The sequence below is a fragment of the Cervus canadensis genome, chromosome 11 (genome assembly GCF_019320065.1).
Source record: "Cervus canadensis isolate Bull #8, Minnesota chromosome 11, ASM1932006v1, whole genome shotgun sequence".
NCBI lineage: Eukaryota > Metazoa > Chordata > Mammalia > Artiodactyla > Cervidae > Cervus > Cervus canadensis.
The window spans coordinates 49,203,965-49,224,007 of NC_057396.1; the positions used below are offsets into that span (position 1 = coordinate 49,203,965).

At 46.2% G+C, this 20,043-nt stretch overlaps 1 protein-coding gene across 3 annotated transcripts in view; it reads right to left on the reverse strand.

Annotated features, from left to right (window-relative positions):
* CHRDL2 (chordin like 2) overlaps nt 1-3,378 on the reverse strand; it is a 34,419-nt gene extending 31,041 nt beyond the window's left edge. For 2 of the 3 annotated variants that reach the window (XM_043482497.1, XM_043482494.1), the window contains exon 1: nt 2,601-3,377. In XM_043482497.1, coding sequence (XP_043338432.1) covers nt 2,601-2,682 — 82 coding nt within the window. In that variant the 5' untranslated portion in view covers nt 2,683-3,377. Of the gene's footprint in view, nt 1-2,600 lie in introns of all 3 variants that reach the window. The other variant, XM_043482495.1, reaches the window with a different exon arrangement.
* Nucleotides 3,379-20,043: the final 16,665 nt, after the last annotated feature.

Below are 20,043 nucleotides of genomic sequence, written 5' to 3' on the forward strand. Positions count from 1 at the left end.
GCGGCTGGAGTTGAGACTCAGTTTGGGCTGGGATCAAGGCTCAATCTGTGGCTGGAAATAGAGCCAAGGATAGAATAACTTTTGCTTGAATACCCTTGCACTTTAAACTAAGGAGCAAGCTGCCATACATGTTCACAGGCCCTACACATTCTGCAGGACTGGGCCACCTCAGGAATCAGACACCACAGGGTTTGAGAATTTCTGTGAGTACCCCTTCTGAAAGCACCTGAGATGTCACCAGATTTCTTACTTATAACAGGCCCCAGATCTTACTAACTAAACTTACTGAACTAAGACGAGGGCCTTCACAGGAGATCTTCAGACAAGACCTTAGCAAATGACTATAGGGTTGTTTCTAGATTCATAGGTTATTAGCATTACACAGAATGAGGCTCAAAGAAGGAAATGGTTTGTCCTAATTCACACAACCAGTAAGTGTTAAATCTGGGACTAGGATCCAGGTCTCCGTTCTTTTCTTTAACAGATTTGCTGTGTGACCTTGGACAAGTCACTCGCTCTTTCTGGGCTTCAGTTTAACTGTGAGGAATGGCACACTGAGGGGTAGAAACAGGTGACTTTCAAAAGTTCTTTCAGCTTTGAAACCACAGCATCTTACACCCCTTTGACTACCTCCACATCACCTTAACTCAACAATTCTGCTCCAAGGTTTTTCTTGCATGTCGGTAACTAAGCTCAAGTCTAGGAGAGATGGAATACTGGCAGCACCTAGTGAGAAATATGGCCCGAAGAGTGGAAGCACAGAGGAGGGAAGATCAGAGTGGATCAGATGGCAGGGAGAGTTTTCTGGAAGAGGTGTGACCTAAGCTAGGCTTGTAGAGGGCTGACAGGCTCTGGGAGGCAAGGAGGAGAGCCGTGGGTAGGATGTGAGCAATCTACATAAAGATGATTCTAGGCCATCTTTCTAAGATGCATCCAGGGCAATGAAATCTGGGGGTTAAGAGCCATGTGCCAAGGGCGGCAGGCATTAAGGGCATCCTGTGCTAATTCTCTTTTAAGAAGCAACAAGAAAGTGTTGGGAGGAAACCTCCAGGCCTCAAGGAGGAGGAGGAGACACTGACAGAGCAGTAGGCATTGTGCTGGGCACTTACCAGTCATCTCTAATCCTCCCAAGAAGCCTTCAGGTGAGTGTGTGTCTTAGATGCAGAAAGTGAGGCTCAGAGACGTTGTCACTTACGAAAAGCCACACAACTACTAAGGGGCAGAGTCAGGACTTGAACTAACACTGGGCTCTTTTCAGGACTTGTTACTAAGGACTTCTGTGAATCTCATGCTGGTGGCCGCCCAGAGACAAACAGACATGCAGCCTGCCCTGATGATCAGAGATAGGAATGAAACAATATCCAGTAATGCTGGCTCCAGAAAGTCATGTGTAAAAGAAGGCAGAGATGGAGGAGCTGAGCTGTGGAGAGGAACGTGCTCTAGGCTGGGAAAATGGGGTTTCATCCCAGGCTGTGCCCTGTGTAACCTGGGGTGGACCACTGCCCGTACTGGGCCTTGGTTTCTTTACTGGGTATGTCTGCATTTGAACTAAGATGCTTTTTTCTTTTTAAGAGAATCTTTGGTTTTGTTCTTCACCCTCCCAGCTTTCCAAGAGATGGTCAGAAGATGGGTAGGAGATCCACCACCAGCCTATTGTGGAAAGAGTGAGGAAATTGAGGTTCAGAGCATTGATATCAACTGACTGAGGTTACACTGTGTACGAGTGGAAAAACATGAATTAGGGAATGTGTTTTTTGAGAACCTACCATGGACCAGCTAGTTGCTGGTGCTGGTTGCTTTCCATGTTTTCTTCAATTTAATCCTCAGAACAGTCCTTGGATTTTCACTCCCATTTTATAGATTAGGAAACTGAGGCTCAGAGACATATCTGCCTCCTACCAGCTGGTAGTCAGCAGATCTGGGATAATGAAGACCCTGGTCTATCTCCCTGTGCCCTGCTGCCTCCCAATGTCACAGCTCAAAATCAGAGTTCCTTCCAGATGCTGTGGGACCAGGGGGAAAAGCATCAGATTGGGAACTGAAGAGTTCTGGCTTTGGATGGCTCACTAGCTCTGTCAACGTGAGCGAGTTTCCTCTCTCAGTCTAAGTTTTCTCATCTGTAAAATGCAAATGGTTAATACCCACCTGACCGGAGTGTTGTAAGCCTCAAAAGAGAAAAGCAATGGGAAAGTTATCCTAGTTAACTCTTCTTTCTTTCCACCAGCTCTCTTTAAATGCAATAGCCTCTTCATCATCACATCCTTGCCGCCAAATATGCCGGACTCCCTGCTAGGAATAAGCACCCCCGCTCCTCCAGAAAAAGCACGGCGCCCTGCCCTCTCCCCCACTGTTCTCAGCTCCCTCACCCTCGGGGTCCGTGGCCGCAGCCCCCTCGGCCCTGAGTCTTGCCCAGTCCCCCCTCCCCCAGTCTGGTCAGCCCGAACTGGTCCGCAGAGAAGCCTCCACCCTCCTCCACCCTCCCGGCACAGGTGCTCCCTGGATGGCTGGCAGAACAGTCTGGGGTTCCAAGTCCTGGCACTTTCCAGCACATCCCGGGGGTACCCTCTTCTGCCACCCAGCACACCCACTCCGCTACTTACGGGCTCGTGCGTGGGAGTCCAAGGGGAACCAGAGCAGCGCGAGTCCCAGCAAGGAGGAGAGGACCCTTACCTCGGGAACCATCCTTCTTCCCCAGGGCCAGGCCCTCAGGCGCTGAGCCGGGCGGGGACTTGGGGGAAAGTGAGATGAGGGGGACACTGACGCCCAGGGGCACAGCGCAATCCGCAGACCCGGAGAGGGTTAGGGTTAGAGATTCAGAGAAGGGTTGAGAAGAAGGTGGTGAGGACAAAAAGGGAGGTCCAAGGTGGGAATAGGAGGAAGGTGGAAAGCAAACGGAGGGAAAGAGTTGGAGGGATGCAGGACGGTATGCAAGAGGGGAAAGCAATTAAAGTAAAGGGGAAGGTGAGAGGGAGGGGAGGAGAAGAAAGACGGGAGAGGGAGGACCACAGTCCGCCGAGCGCGCAGCGTTGGGCCAGGCGCGCGGGACCGGCGGGCTGCTCCGGGCGTGCGGGCTAGCAGCGGCCGGCGCCCCCTGCTCGCAGAACTCGGGGTCGGGCTGCCGGGTCCTGGAGCCCGGCGGCGCGGCGGTACCCGCGGCGGCGACGGCGCGGCGGCCACGGGGGGAGGCTGCGCGCGGGCCGGCTGTGCACGCCAAGGGCGCCAGGCGCCGCGCTCGGGCGCATTTGTACTTTGCCGCGGGAAGCAGGCAGCCCCGGCCTGGCGCTGGCCTAGCCCTGGCGCCTCCTCTGGGGCACCGCGGGCTCGGTGGATTGGCCACCCGAGAAACAGGCCCACTTTCCCCCTCCTCTCTCGTGCCGGTCTCTGGGACAGACGCTCCAGGCGCCGCGCCGAGAGGAGGCGAGGGGGCTGGGGAGGGGGAAGGAGCCACCCGGGCCACGGGTTTTAACCCCTGACTCCCCGCGGCGCCCCGAGCCCAGGAGGACCGAACCCTGTTAGAAACTTTCGGGTGGGGAAGGGAGAGATGTCGGGGTCGGAGAGGCGAAGCGGGCTGCGGAACCGAGAGGCGCTCAGGTGAGGAAGCTCGACGGTGCTTGCACAGAACCCCGCCTCTGGATGAAATCGGGACACTTGCTGTTCTTAATTGTCTGTGCACTTGGCCACTCCACCTGAGTCTGTTTCCCAGATCCCCTTGCTAAAATGGGGATCTTAGTATCTTAAGTACCTTTTAATGTTTTTAATGTCTTCCCACAATTGTTTCTCACGTGGGATGAGATAATGAACGTCAAAGCACTCAGATCTCAAAAAGAAGGGGTCCCAATTCCAGTCGCTTGGAATGCTCTGACCAGTTATCCCCGAATCCAGAGGCACCATGCAGGATCCTCGGCCCTTCCTCTGCGAGTCTTCTGCTCCCTCCCACCCCACCCTGGCATTCCAGAAGCAGGACACAGTCTTTCCTTTGCCTCTGCAGGCAGGGCCTGAACCTTTCTGAGAGGGTTGGTCATACTCAATCCTCTTGAGTAAGGGCTTTAGGTCGAAGCATTGTCTTTCTTACCTGAAAGTGATGGGGTGGGGGTGGGGGCAAGGGCCTGGAGCCCCCCACCTCAGCCCAGCCTTGCTGCCCCATACCTCGTGGTATGATTTAATGAAATTAATGAAATGAGTGTATGAATTAATAGGACCCAAGAAGAGAACCACCAGCTCTGTCCAGACAAGAAACGCTCAAACTCTGAACTCAAAAGGACAGGGCCCCTGTCCTGGCTCTCTCCCTAGCTTGCTTGGATGTCTTGGGTAAGTTCATTCATCCCCATTTTGGACCTCAACTTCATCCGCAGAGGAACTTCTTGCAGAGTTGCTGGAAATTCAGTAAATGTTGGAGGGGAGCAGACTAGGAAGAGTAAGAGATGAGACAGAAGGGATGTTGAATCACATCCCACTCTGGCAGGGAATCACATTTCCAGGTTGAAACACTTCTGACTGTGTCTGTAAAAATAACTTCCTGGGGTAAGGCTGGGGTCCCCACCTCCTGTGTTGCCAGTTGATGCTCTCCAAGAACAGAGAGTGCTGGAGGAACCAGTGTTCCCCGAAACAGAGCTTCTGGGGGACCTCCCTGGCAGTCCAATAGTTAGAACTTTGCCTTCCAGTGCGTGTAGGGGTGGGGGTGGGAAGGGTGCAGGTTCAATAGTTGGTTTGGAAGCTAAGATCCTACATACCTTGTAGCCAAAGAATCAAAACCTAAAACAGAAGCAATATTATAACAAATTCAATAAAGACTTAAAACATGGTCCACATCAATGAAATCTTAAAAAAATAAATAAAAGAAGCAGAACCTCCCCCAGAGCCCTCTGAATCAGAGACAAACATGATCTGCCCCTGGTGCCCTCCAGGCTTAATTTCTTCTTCTCCAACCTGGCCACTTCCTCTCCCTTGAGTATGCTTTGTTTTAACAGATGATGAGATCCTTGGGTGGGGAAGATCCTCTGGAGAAGGAAATGTCATCATGCTTCCCTTCTTGCTTAGGCTTTCAGGGCACTCAGAGTTAAGTTTAGTGTTTAACTGAAGAAATTATCTCATCCCAAGGATCTGGACAGAGATCTTTTCCTTTCTCCATCTTTGTTTAAAGTCTGCTATATACATAGATTCATCTCAGATAAAGGAGGTGGATTGAGATTCCCCTCCCCTATATCCTATCCATTCTACTTCAGGAAAGGTCTCTAGCATGAGATCAAAAAGGTGTCAACACACCTCTCCATCCTTAATGTCCTCAGAATTCAGGCCATCATCATCTCTTACTGGACTTCTCTAGTAGTCTTTTAGCAAGTCTTCCGCCCCTAGTGTGGGCACCTCCAATCTATTTTCTTCATACTTGCCATAAAAATTATGTTGATTATTCCTACTGACAAACCTGATCACATCATCTTCCCATTTAAAACCCATTATTGGAAGTAAAAAGAAAAAAAAACAAACATTAAGTGCAATGTGATATCCTGGCTTCGATTCTGGGATAGTAAAAGGACATGAGTGGAAAAACTGGTAAATAAAGTCTATTAGTTTATAGTCATGTGCAAACATTGGTTTCTTAGTCTTGATGAAGGTACCATGACTCTATAACGTGATAACACTGGGTGAAATTGGGTGAAAGACCCATGGTTCTTAGATAAAGACTCTGTACTACCTTTGCAACTTTTCTGTCAGTCTAAAATTCTTTCAAAATAAAAAGTGTATTAAATAAATAACAGGATAAAACATTATCGACTTCCAATTGTTAACAGATTACAATCCAAAATTGTTAGCATTGGATTCAAGGCCACACGCATTTTGGCTCTTACTGCCACCTACTCTGTACTTTCACCAACCACTCACCTCCCCACCTGTCCATGCATTTTCTAATCTCCATAGTTTCGTCTATGTTTCCCTTCTGTCTGGACTCTTTCTCTTCCTTCATGTAGTGAATTCTGTTTTACTTTTCTAAAGTCAGCTCCAAGTCATTTCTCTTTCAGGGCTTCCCTGCATCCCCTAAGCAAAGCAAATTTCTGGTAGCAAATGGTATTTTAACTATTGAAGTGTAAATATTTGCCTTTCCACCCTGCACTCTGAGGGCAGGGTTTTTTTTTTTTTCCCTTTTATATCTATATTTTCAGAATTTAGCAAAGTCCCTGATACACAAAGATACTGAATAGATAACTGCTTCATGATGGAGTGAAGACCTCAATGACTTGAAAAGATATTTACTTTCTCATTGGAGACCCTTCAGCACCCCTATTGTTCTCAACGATCAACATAAGAAACAAGCCTTTGGAACTTCCGGTGGTCCAGCAGTTAAGACTCTGCACTTCCAGTGCAGGAGATACAGGTTCGATCCCTGCTTGGGGACCGAGATCCCACATGCCTCTCAGTACAGCCAGAAAATAAATAAATAAAAACAGCAAAAAGAAGAAAAAAAAAAAAAAGAAAGAAGCCCTTGAGGAAAGTTTCTGTGTCTTTGTAGAAATGCTGTTCATGATGGTTGTCCATATATTCTCTGTGCTCAGTTGCTCAGTCGTGTCTGACTCTTTGAGACCCCATGGACTATAGTCAGCCAAGCTTCTCTGTCCATGGAATTTTCCAGGCAAGAAAATTGCCTGGAAACCCACTCTGGAGTGGGTTGCTATTTCCTTCTCCAGGGCATCTTCCCCACCCAGAGACTAAACTCATGTCTCCTGTGTGGTCTGCCTTGGCAGGCAGACTCTTTACCACTGTGCCACCTGGGAAGCCCATATATTATCTAATACTCTTTTAAAAAGGAGATTTGATAAATTCTTCCAAAATCTAGTCAGGAAAAAATAAAAAACAAACTATCTACCCATAGCAATCTGTTGCACTAAGTTTGTCTGCCACCTGTCTGCTACACTCTTAGAGAACTTGTACTCACCGCCTTCCTAGTCTGCCCATTGCACTTTCGGACAAATCTGTTAGAAAGTTCTCTAACTAAATCTGATTTCTCTGAGATTCCCCACATTGCTCCTAACGCTGACCTCAGGGCTGCACAGAGCAAGCCAACTGCTTTGGTCTTTTTAGAGCTCTACAGAGGTTTGAGGCAGAGAACTCCTTTTCTGTACACTCCTCCTTACCAGTTTCTAGCCCCTGGACCCCTCACGCCACATTAGATTTAAACTTTCTCTCTCTTGAAAGATGCTGAGCTCTTCCCCTTCCCTCCCCTACCCAGGTCTCTGCACGTTATGTTTTTTCTTTTTTTTTTTAATTATTTGGTTTTTTTTTTTGGCTGTGCCGAGTCTTAGTTGCGACACAGGGGATCTGTAGGTGCGGCGTGTGAGCTCTTAGCTGCAGCCTGTGGGATCTAGTTCCATGACCAGGGATTGAACCTGGGCCCCCAGCATTGAGAATGCGGAGTCTTAGTCACTGGATCACTAAGGAAGTCCCTGTGTTTTTCAAACACCCTGCCTCTCCCCACTCTTATCTGTTTGTCTTATTTTTCCAGGATCGAGGTAAACTCCTGCATTCATCCAACAGTTATTGATAACCAACCCTGTGTCAGGCACTGTGCAAGGTGCTAGGAACACAGTGGAGAGCCAGAGAAGACACTGATGCTTATAGTCCAGGTTCTCACTGAAGTCTCTCTGATGACCTTCTTTCCCCCATGCTTCTGTATCTCCATTATGGCACTTATCACATTGTATCACCAAAGGTTTTTGTCATCTCCTCTAAAAGGAGAACATACACTGTTATTTATCTAATATTTTCCTTAGCCGTTAGCATACATCTTTGTACATAGTAACTGCTAAAGAAAGGTTTGTTGAACAACATTCTTATTCTTTCAAATAGTCCTCTTGTGACTTGTTATTTGTGGCCAACAGGCTTCCTGGACTGCAGGCTGCTTGCTTATTTCAGTGTCAAGGTAAGTTTTCTGAACTCAGTCCATTTAGTTCTGTAAGTAAGATTCTAAAAGCAGATTCACCATATGCGAGTTAATATAAGATGACTACATAGTACATACTACACCTGAGGTATGCTGATAAATGTTTAACAGTCAGTTCTCCAGGGGAAAAAAAGCCCTGGTTTAGAGCATTTGCCAATTCCCATGGTATAAATATTCCCATCAGGGCCAATTTCAGGCTACAAATGGAATCATTGAATATGGGGTTGTGACAAAGAGCAGGACACAATTATGCAGTATTTCCATCTTACAGGTACATGTAAATAACTTCAAAAACACTGATAATAAAATGCAGTAAACTAATTAGGAGGCAAGAATTTGAATGTTTTAAGTATAACATTTAATTGTAAATTTATTAATTTAATGTTTAGTAATGATCAGCTTTAACAAGCAGCTTGGAAAATTGCTGAAAATTTACCATTGGGCTCTCCAGCTTCCCTGATAGCTCAGCTGGTAAAGAATCCACCTCCAATGCAGGAGACCCTGGTTCATTTCCTGGGTCGGGAAGATCCACTGGAGAAGGGATAGCCTACCCACTCCAGTTCTCTTGGACGTCCCTTGTGGCTCAACTGGTAAAGAATCTGCTTGCAGTGAGGGAGACCTGGGTTCGATCTCTGGGTTGGGAAGATCCCCTGGAGTAAGGGAAAGGCTGTGCCTCGAGAATCTATAGTTCTGTGTATCCGAAAGTTGCTCAGTAGTGTCCAACTCTGTGACCCCATGGACTATCGAGCCCATGGAATTTTCCAGGCCAGAATATTAGAGTGTGTAGCCTTTCCCTTCTCCAGGGAATCTTCCCAACCCAGGGATCGAACCCAGGTCTCCCTCATTGCAAGCGGATTCTTTACCAGTTGAGCCACAAGGGAAGCCCACTCTACAGTCCATGAGGTTGCAAAGAGTCGGACAGGACTGAGCAACTTTCACTTTCTCCAGAGCACTTATAAGCTAGTTCCAGTACACTGTCTTTACTTGATGTCCTAGAAAGGTGAACTAATTGACTCTTGAAAGTTGTATCCAATTTAGATACATTAAGAGGAGAGTCTTATTTAAAAGAGCTGTTAAAGTTGATGTTGTTGTAAAGTGAACAATCCCCATTCCATTTCTACCCTTCAGTCAACTCAGAGTTATTCATCCATGTAAAAATCATTTAAGACCTACTGTTCAGACTTCCCTGGCAGTCCGGTGGTTAAGACTCCACACTTCTGGCGCAGGAGGTGCAGATTCAATCCCTGGTTGGGGAACTAAGATCCCACATGCCAGGCAACACAACCACAAAAATAATAAATAAATAGCTTTGATGCTTAAAAAAAAACTATAGTTATTTTAGGACATGTTCATTTGGATCTCCAGATATTGTGCATATAGTTAGTCTAAATAAATTGCTTTTAGAATGAAAAAAGATATACTGTGCTGGGAAAAACATGGTCCCTGGCCCCATCCATATTTATTTGTATGGGTACTTATGTAGCTATGTGAATATTCCTAAGTTCTTTTTTCCTCCTTATGTCTCTTCCCAGGATAGCCTGCACGCAGTGATTGAGGGAGGAGGTGTGAGGAAAGCAGGATGAAGGAACACACAGCTCTTAATTTCACAGAGCCCTCAGGAGGGACGCTGAGTGGGGACAAAGTATCTTTAATGGAAGGCGTGGAGTGGGAGCATCCTTCATCCAGGTCCTAAGCTTAGCAACTGACCAGAGGCCTCCTTCACTGCCAGCATCATCACTCACCAAGCAGCAAGGAGAATGGACCTTCTGTTCCTGCCTCCCCCAGGCTCAGAGGGACTTTCAAAAAGCAGTTTGTCCTCAGAGACTTCCTTCCATAGGTCTGTGAAGATGAAGCTAGAGTACCAGTAAACAGCGCTACATGACTTTGGATTCCACAGCCAGACAGTGGCAGGCACTGTATCCACCCACAGGTAGAGTGAGGAACCATCAGAGCTAGCTTTCAAAAGTGTAAATCATTCAACATCACTTTCTTGCTTCAAAAGTCTTCATTGCATTTAGAGTAAAATCTAAACCCTTTGCCACATTTTGAACACCCTTCCATGACCTGGCCTCTGCCTGCCCTCTGACTTTAGACCATCCTGCTGGTGCCTGCTAGGCTCGAGTAGTTTTTTCTGTCCCTGGGTACACCAGGCTGCCTGTACATGCCACAGGATCTTTGCCCTGGAGATTTCTCCTCCTTGGGATGTTCTTCCCTCAGCTTTCCCCCCAGCAGACAGTTCATTCGGCTCAAATGTCACTTCCTCAGTAAGGTGTCCATTGTGCAACCTATCTAATGATGTCCCCCTTCAGTTATTTTCTGTCATATTGCCTTCTTTTACTTCCTTTGTGTCACATCATTATCTGCAAGGCATTTCATTTGTTTATTACCTGCCTCCCCCATGAGCAATGACAGCTCTATAATAGCCTGGACCTCAATTCTTGGTCACTGTTATATTCCTAGTTCATGGAACAGTGCTGAGCACATACAAAGGGCTTACTGAATATGTTTTTGATAAATGAAGGATAGAATATTTATCTGGATTATCTGATTCCCATGAGGAATGAACCCTAAATTCAAGACACCAAATCCTTGGAATTAAGCCACACTTGTATTTTCATCATTATTATTACTGACCTTACTTTTATTATCATGTCACAACCATCATTATGTACAACAGGGCTGCACGGCACTTGGAGGGTACTTACTGTCTGTAGAATGAAAAGTGAACGAGTAGACACCAGCTTTGCAGCTGACCTCAAGCTTCTTTACTACCCTCTGGCTACTCAGAACCAATCGTTTTCACCGGACACACCATGCCTTCATTCCTCTATGAAAGTGAAAGTGAAAGTCGCTCCGTTGTGTCTGACTCTTTGCGACCCCATGGACTATACAGTCCATGGAATTCTCCAGGCCAGAATACTGAAGTGGGTAGCCTTTCCTTTCTCCAGGGGATTTTCTCAAGCCAGGGATCGAAACCAGGTCTCCTGTATTGCAGGCGGATTCTTTACCAGCTGAGCCACAAGGGAATCCAAGAATACTGGAGAGGGTAGCTTATCATGCCTCCATATGTTGGCTTATTCTACCATTTCTTCTATTCAGAATTCCCGTTTCCTGTCTTTGATGAGTTCTCATTCTTCCTTTAGAACTCAGTTTTGTATCCCATCCAGGTAATTAGTCACTTCCTCTTCTTCTTCTTCCACAGTACTCTGTCTACACCACTGTTAAAAACTCACCTCCTGTGACTTCCCTGGTAGTCCAGTGGTTAAGACTGTGTGCTCCCAATGCAGGGAGCATGAGTGAGTTCAATCCCTGGTGAGATAACTAAGATCACAGTGTGGCATAAAAAAAAAAAAAAACACCAAAAAAACCTCACCTCCTGAATTATAGTCATTTGTTTCCATCTCTGTGTTCTCAGGCGGAGAAGGCAATGGCACCCACCCCAGTACCCTTGCCTGGAAAATCCCATGGACAGAGGAGCCTGGTAGGCTGCAGTCCATGGGGTCGCTAAGAGTCGGACACGACTGAGCGACTTCACTTTCACTTTTCACTTTCATGCATTGGAGAAGGAAATGGCACCCCACTCCAGTGTTCTTGCCTGGAGAATCCCAGGGACGGGGGAGCCTGGTGGGCTGCCATCTATGGGGTCACACAGAGTCGGACACGACTGAAGTGACTTAGTGACTTAGCAGCAGCTGTGTTCTCGGGAACCATGGCTTGGCCCACCACAGAGCAGTTTCACAATGTCTGTTGAAATCCTGCATCTGGTATTGGGCATGGGTTGTCTACAGAGCCATATGCTAGGTTCTGAAGGAGAAGATATCCAGTGCTGGGAAAACCATGGTCCCTGGCCCCAAGGACTTACAATCTAACTAGAGAGACAAGTCGTTTTTATGGAAAATATATTACTAAAAACCAGAGTATTCTAGAATAACATGTGAGACAGAAGAAAGCTTGATGTGGTAGAACCGGTGTAACACTGGAATAGCCAGTACACTTGGTTTCTGGTTCCAACGTCACCATTAATTCACTACGTGGTCTTGACAAATGATTTCTCTTTTTTAGACCTTGGCTTTCTTGCCTGTAAAGAAAGATGTTTGATCAAAAGCCTTGGATGATTTTTAAAGCGGATTCCAGCTGAATTTGACTCCATGGAAACTGAGGGGAAGGGCTTGTGGGGAGAGCTTAGTAGTCTTGGTTTGCCCCCTGGTGGTCACTCAGCCACATTACAGTCCCAGGAGACTTGGCCTTTGGCTCCTCTCAGGGATGGAGGTAGCAGAGAGCCGAAAGTCTAGAAAACAAAGAACTGTGGAACAGTGACCATTCTAGAGAACAAATCAGTCAGTCCCTGGTGGATTGGTATAGAATCCTATCCTCCTTTAAGATGAAGGAACTAAACCCATGTCATATCTGTTTCTGTCCAAACCAGCGGAAGTCAGTCTTTATTCCCGCTGAGTTTTTCTTCTGCTCCCATCACAGTACTCTCTTCTAAGGAAAGTTTTTTTTTCCCCCCTGTTTTCAGAATAATTGAGGAATTGTACCCCTCCATTCTTTGTTCTTATTTCACATGAAAAGACACTGAACCTCAGATATGCAGATGACACCACCCTTATGACAGAAAGTGAAAAAGAACTAAAGAGCCTCTTGATGAAAGTGAAAGGAGGTGAAAAAGTTGGCTTAAAACTCAACATTCAGAAAACTAAGATCATGGCATCTGGTCCCATCACTTCATGGCAAATAGATGGAGAAACAGTGGAAACAGTGGCAGACTTTATTTTTTGGGGCTCCAAAATCACTGCGGATGGTGACTGCAGCCATGAAATTAAAAGATGCTTACTCTTTGGAAGGAAAGTTATGACCAACCTAGACAGCATATTAAAAAGCAGAGACATTACTTTGCCAATAAAGGTCCGTCTCGTCAAGGCTATGGCTTTTCCAGTCATCATGTATGGATGTGAGAGTTGGACTATAAGGAAAGCTGAGTGCTGAAGAATTGATGCTTTTGAACTGTGGTGTTGGAGAAGACTCTCCAGAGTCCCTTGGACTGCAAGGGGATCCAATCAGTCCACCCTAAAGGAGATCAGTCTTGAGGGTTCATTGGAAGGACTGAGGCTGAAGCTGAAACTCCAATACTTTGGCCACCTGATACAAAGGGCTGACTCATTTGAAAAGACCCTGATGCTGGGAAAGATTGAAGGCAGGTGAAGAAGGGGACGACAGAGGATAAGATGGTTGGATGGCATCACCGACTCAATGAACATGAGTTTGTGTAAACTCCAGTAGTTGGTGATGGACAGGGAAGCCTGGTGTGATGCAGTTCATGGGGTCGCAAAGAGTCGGACATGACTGAGCAAATGAACTGAACTGAACTGACTGTCCATCCATTTTTTATGACAAAATGAGGGTTTCACTCCTTCCCACTCTTCCAGGAGAAGGGCCATGAGTCCCTCCTTCTGGGATACCTGGTCCAAAAAAAGTGAAAGTAGCAGAAGGGTTTGTTTTTTTTTACTTTTTATTTTGTATTGGGGTAGAGCTGATTAATAATGTTGTGATAGTTTCAGGGGAACAGTGAAGGGACTCAGCCATACATATACACATATCCATTCTCCCCCAAACCCCGCTCCCATCCAGGCTGCCACATAACACTGAGCAGAGTTTCATGTACTATAGAGTAGGTCCTTGTTGGTTATCCATTTAAATATAGCAGTGTGTACGTGTGTGTGTTAGCTGCTCAGTCATGTCTGACTCTTTGCAACCCCATGGACTGTAGCCCACCAGGCTCCTCTCTCCATGCAATTCTCCAGGCAAGGATACTGGAGTGGGTAGCCATTCTCTTCCCCAGGGGGTCTTCTGGACCCAGGGATCGAACTGTGTCTCCCTCATTGCAGGCAGGTTCTTTACCGTCTGAGCCACCAGGGAATGAAAGTGTGTACATGTTCATCCCAAATTCCCAAACTGTCCCTTCCTCTCAGCAACAATAATTGCAGAAGGACTTTTTTGATGAGATGAGAAGAACAGACTAGAATAAGACATGCTATTTATATTGTAAAAGGTGATCAATACTAGCAGAGAAAAGTTTGTCTTTTATTAGTATATTTTAGATTCATGCTGTATTTTTTTTGCAGTTTTATTGAGATATAATTGACATACAACACTATAAATTTCAGGTGTATGGCATAGTGTTTTGACTTAAATCCATCATGAAAGAGGCTTCCCTGGTGGCTCGATGGTAGAGAATCGGCCTGCCAATGCAGGAGATGTGTGTTTAATCCTTGAGTCGGGAAGATCCCCTGGAAAAGGAAATGACAATCCACTCCAGTCTTCTTGCCTGGGAAATCCCATGAACAGAGGAGTTTGGCAGGCTACAGTCCATGGGGTTGCAAAAGAGTCAGACAAGACTGAATGACTAAACAAACAAATAAGAAATCATGAAATGATTACCACAATAAAATCAGGGAACATTCCTCATCTCATATAAAATTATTTTAAAAAAAGAAAAATTCCTTTTCCATGTGGTGAAAACTCAGGATTTACTCTCATTAACAACTTTCATATATAACATACAACAGTGTTAATTATATTGATCAAGTAGTATATTATATCCCCAGTACTTGTTATCGTATATAACTGGAAGTTTGTACTTTTTGATTCTCTTCATCTAAGCCCCTCCTCTCCCCACTCCCCAGATTCATGCTTCAGAAAGATCATTTAGACTGTGAGTTAGAAAACAGAAGAAAGCAGGATGAGATGGAAAGTGTGCTGGACACTTTCTGTTGGTCCTGCCAGAAATGCTCTCCCTCCACTCCACCTGTTCTGTGTCCCAGAAATTTGACCTGCGTGGACTCCAAGTGGCCCTAAAAGTTTTGCCTTTTAGGTGTCTCACTCTGGAGTAGAGTTAAGGCGGGGTGTTTTCCCATTTTATTTCCTTAATTGCTATCTGTTGGACCTAAAGGGCTTCTTCAGTTTCAGTTCAGTTCAGTTGCTCAGTCGTGTCTGACTCTTTGCAACCCCATGGACTGCAGCACACCAGGCCTCCCTGTCCATCACCAACTCCCGGAGTTTACCCAAACTCATGTCGATTGAGTCAGTGATGCCATCCAAGCATCTCATCCTCTGTCATCCCCTTCTCCTCCTGCCTTCAATCTTTCCCAGCATCAGAGTCTTTTCAGGTGAGTCAGCTCTTTGCTTCAGGTGGCCAAACTATTGGAATTTCAGCTTCAACATCAGTCCTTCCAATGAACACCCAGGACTGATCTCCTTTAGGATGGACTGGTTGGATCTCCCTGCAGTCCAAGGGACTCTGGAGAGTCTTCTCCAACACCACAGTTCAAAAGCATCAATTCTTCGGCACTCAGCTTTCTTTATAGTCCAACTCTCACATCCATACATGATGACTGGAAACACCATAGCTTTGACTAGACGGACCTTTGTTGGCAAAGTAATGTCTCTGCTTTTTAATATGCTGTCTAGGTTGGTCATTCCTTCCAAAGAGTAAGCATCTTTTAATTTCATGGCTGCAGTCACCATCTGCGGTGATTTTGGAGCCCCCCAAAATAAAGTCTGCTACTATTTCCACTGTTTCCCCATCTATTTGCCATGAAGTGATGGGACTGGATGCCATGATCTTAGTTTTCTGAATGTTGAGTTTTAAGCCAACTTTTTCACTCTCCTCTTTCACTTTCATCAGGCAGCTCTTTAGTTCTTCTTCACTTTCTGTCATAAGGGTGGTGTCATCTGCATATCTGAGGTTGTTTCTTAGAGCCACCTTTATTCCCTTAAAAGAACAACCAAATAAAAGAGGGAATTCTTTGCTTGGTATCTTGAACCAGAACCTGGGGGTAGGGAAGGGAGAAGGCAAGACCAAGGGGATGGGACAGAGAGAGAAAGTGAAACCAGTTGCAGACTCAAGGTGGAGTTTTAGGTATCTAGAGGGAGAAATTAATTTAGGTATCTAGAGGGAAGAAATTAAAGAGTTCTTTTTTTCTACCGATGTGCTTATGTGTTAAACAGAATTTTTTTCTTTTTTGGCAATGTGCTGAACTTTGAATCTTGCTAAACACTAAAGACATAACTAAAGGAGGGAACAAGCATTCATTCCACAACATCTGGAATGTGCCCGATACTGTAACGAAAGCTGGTCCCACCAAAGCTGGGTCAGCATCCACACCCCTCTGTCTTGTCTGCTGCTGAATTCTCCGAAACTGTATTATCCTACCACATAGTAGGTACTTGCTAGATACTTGTTGAATATATGAATGTTAGGTGTTTTCTCCAGTGATATCTCAACTTCACAGGGGTGGGATGAAGTCTGCTTAGACTGTTTTTATTTTTCACTGATAATTATAGGATCAAGAGGCATCCTTATAAAATACAAATCTATACCTATCACTCCCTTGGTTCAACTATTAAACCTTTCAATGATCACCCAATAGCCTGAATTTATTGCTCTGTAAAATGGAGACAATAATATACTCAGCTCACAGGGTTACTTTAGGTTTAGATGAGATAGATGGATTACTGCTGGGCATGTGCTTAGTATGTGGTAGGTGAAGTGAAGTGAAGTGAAATCGCTCAGTTGTGTCTGACTCTTTGCGACCCCATGGTCTATAGCCTACCACCCTCCTCCATCCATAGAATTTTCCAGCCAAGAGTACTGGAGTGGGTTGCCATTTCCTTCTCCAGAGGATCTTCCCAACCCAGGGATCGAACCTGGGTCTCCCTCATTGTAGGCAGTCACTCAGTAAATTCTAGTTCCTTTGCTTCTCCAGTTTCCTAGCCTCACGTCCACCCACTGTTCCGGCCACATCAGATTCTTTATCAGCCCCACACAGATTTTGAACGTTCATACATTCGTGCCTCTGCTCCTGGTTTCCCTCTGCCTGGAATGCCTTCCCCATGTCTACCTAGCGAACTCTTCCTCACCCTCTAATCAGAGTTCACAGGTCTCCTCCTCTGTGAAACCTTCCCTCCCTCCCCACCCCAACTTTGCTTTCTGCTTCCAAAGCACCTTGTATGTGTCTCAGCTTTAGAGTTTGTAGTTCTGTTATAATTGTATTTTTTTTCCCCTTATGACAAATATTTATGCATAATTTTGTCTCTCTGTTTATGCTGTGACCTTGAGTGGGGCAGGGACCAAGTCTTTTCTGTGTTTGTAGAGTATTTGGAATGAATCTGGAGGAGGCTGGAAAGATGACAGGTAGAAGGATTAGTTTTGCAAAAACTGCTACTTCCCCTGAAACAAAAGGGAAGGCCCTGAAGATGAGTGATAGTTAGGAATGCAGGAAAAAATCTTTAAAGCAAAAGGGAAGGGGCCAAATCACAAGGGGAAATCTGGTTTGAGCGAGGAAGAGAAGAGGAGGCCACCAGGAGAGATGAGGAAGGTGAGGGAGGGGTGGGGCTGGAAGGGTCTGAGGGCCTGAGCCTTCCTAGGTGTGTGAGGCCTGCAGGAGGGACTCAGTGCTGGAGAGAGGGGGTTTGGGGGCTGCAGGGACGAAAAACCTGCCTCCACCTGGAACCAAGCCAATAGCCTTCAGTCTAGCAGGAAGTAGCTGGAGCCTCAGCTGGCTGGAAGAGGGAAGGTTCGCTGTGATGCGGATGAGGAGGGCTAAAGCCAGAGCAGTGGTATGGACCACTATGAGAAGGATGGCAGGGAGCTTTGGCAGTGATGCAATCCTTACAAAGTATGGCATGAGTGGCAGAGCAAAGGTAGCTGGAGAGGAAGCCCTGGTAGGTGTGGCTGTGCCATGACCTGTTCCAGCTGGCATCCTCGATGAGAGCATCGACGTGACTGTGTCACAGGTGGGAGCTTAGGGGAAAAGCATCACCTGCAGCTCGGCTTCCTCTGCTCCAGGCTGTTGGGCTCAGCTTTTCAGATGGTTTCATAACGTAGGAAGCAGCCCTGACAACTATGATCAGGTGATGCTTTAGAAACAACAAACCTGTTTCTAAGTTGGAGTACTTTGTTACAAACAACAGACATTGTGAGCAATTTAATGGGGATCAAAAGGTATAGAGCTGACAGGAAGCCTGGTAACCTGCATATGGAAAAACAGATTGTAACCTAGGAAGGCCAGGCAGCAGGCACTACAGTCAAGTTCATGCCTCAGGAGCACTCTGGCATGACCACCGTCACCATGGTAGGGATAGGCCCCCCTCTACCGCAACCCTCAAGGGACCCACTGTGGTTAGACACCTACTGTGTCCATTCCTGTTGTGTGTGAGCTCAGTTGTGTCTGACTCTGTGACCCCAGTCTTCTCTGTCCGTTACTGTTACTCCTGGGGATCTTCCTGGCCCAGGGATCAAACCTGTGTCTCTTTCGTCTCCTGCATTGGCAAGCGTGGTCTTTACCACCATACCACCTGGGAAGCCCATCCGTTCCTGTGAATAATTCTAAGCTTGTCAGTATGTTTTTGTGTCATCCCCTGAAGATTCAAAGTTCAGAGAGGAGTGGCCACGTGGCTGAGCCTAGGTCACATGTCATGTTCTGGCTGCCCTGGGGCAGGGAGAAGACTACCTCTGTGGTTCAGCTTCCCCAGTCTCAGTGAAACTGCATAAAATGAGGCATTCCCCCAAACAGAAACTTCTAGACTGTTAGAGCTAGAAAGGACCTTTGAATTGGTCTTTGAATAGACCACTCTATTGTAGTGGCCTGATCTAGGAGTATTCATTAGAATTCCTGTGGCATTATAAAAAAATTTACTTGCTGGCATCCCATCCTCAGTTTTTTGGTTCAGTAGATCTGAGAAGGGACTTTGGCATATAAGTGTATATGTGTGTGTGTGTGTCTTTCTGAAACGCTCCCCAGGTTGAGAACTGATGAACTTGAGCACTCTTGTTTTAAAGATGAGGTGACTGAGGTCCAGAGAGAGTTTATCTCTTAGAAATTATACAAGTTAGGGGCTTCCCTGGTGGCTCAGAGGTAAAGAATCCTCCTGCCAATGCAGGAGACACGTTCAATCCCTGATCCAGAAAGATCCCACATGCCATGGAGCAGCTAAGCCCATGCACCACAACAGGTAAGCCCATGTGCCACAACTACTGAAACTCACACATCCTAGAGCCTGTGCTCCACAAGAGAAGCCACTGCAATGAGAAGCCCATGCACCACAACTAGAGGGTAGCCCCTGCTCTCCCCAACAAGAGAAAGCCCTTGAAGCAACAAAGATACCAGTACAGCCAAAAATAAATAAGTAATTTTTTGACTCTTTGTGACTCCATGGACTGTAACTCACCAGGCTCCTCTCTCCATGGAACTCTCCAGGCAAGAATACTGGAGTGGGTTGCCATTTCCTTTTCCAGGGGATCTTCCCCACCCAGGGATTGAACCCAGGTCTCCTGCATTACAGGCAGATTCTTTATCATTTGGGCTACCAGGGAAGCCCAGCAAAAGGGCGAAAGTGGTTATGATCAATTCTAGATCTCCTGGCTTTTGATCTAGTACTACTCTGAACTCTTGCTTTTTCCCACTGCAAAAAGAAATCTCCTGTCTTTATTCATATCTAAGAAGGCATGCTATACTTCTATGGTTCAGCTTCTCCAATAGTAAACAGACTTCAGATTAAGAGCCCCAAACTGTCAAGAGTGAACAACCCACACCAAGGGCCCCATCTCTAACGGTAATTGGCTTGATCTCTGGACCACAGGCCCCCCCCACCCCCACCCTTGTCACAATCCTGCCAAAGTGTCCTCAAGAACCTAAAGTGGGAAATGAAACAAAGAGGACCTCGGGATGAAGGACAGCCTGGCTAAGCCCATACTTCTGTGTTTGGCAGGATTCGGACTGTCTGGGCCTCTGTGCACACAAGCCCTTGTTTCAATTACTCATTGACCCTTCTTCAATTCTTCACTGTCCTGTAGCCATCTGGTTCTCATTTTGGGAATCCACGTCTTTCTTTTCTCTGCTGTCTGACTTCCACCAATCACTTTGCCTTGGACTGGTTTACTATCAGCTCAGACACTGTTTCCAGGCAATCTCATGGAAACCCAGGGCCTCTGATCCCTTCCATTACATTATGTACTTTTTTTATTTTGCTCTCTTTATGAAACTTGTGCTTTCCTATAAAGATTCCCAACAGGAAATGCATTTGCTTAATGCCTTCCTGCTCCCAATCTA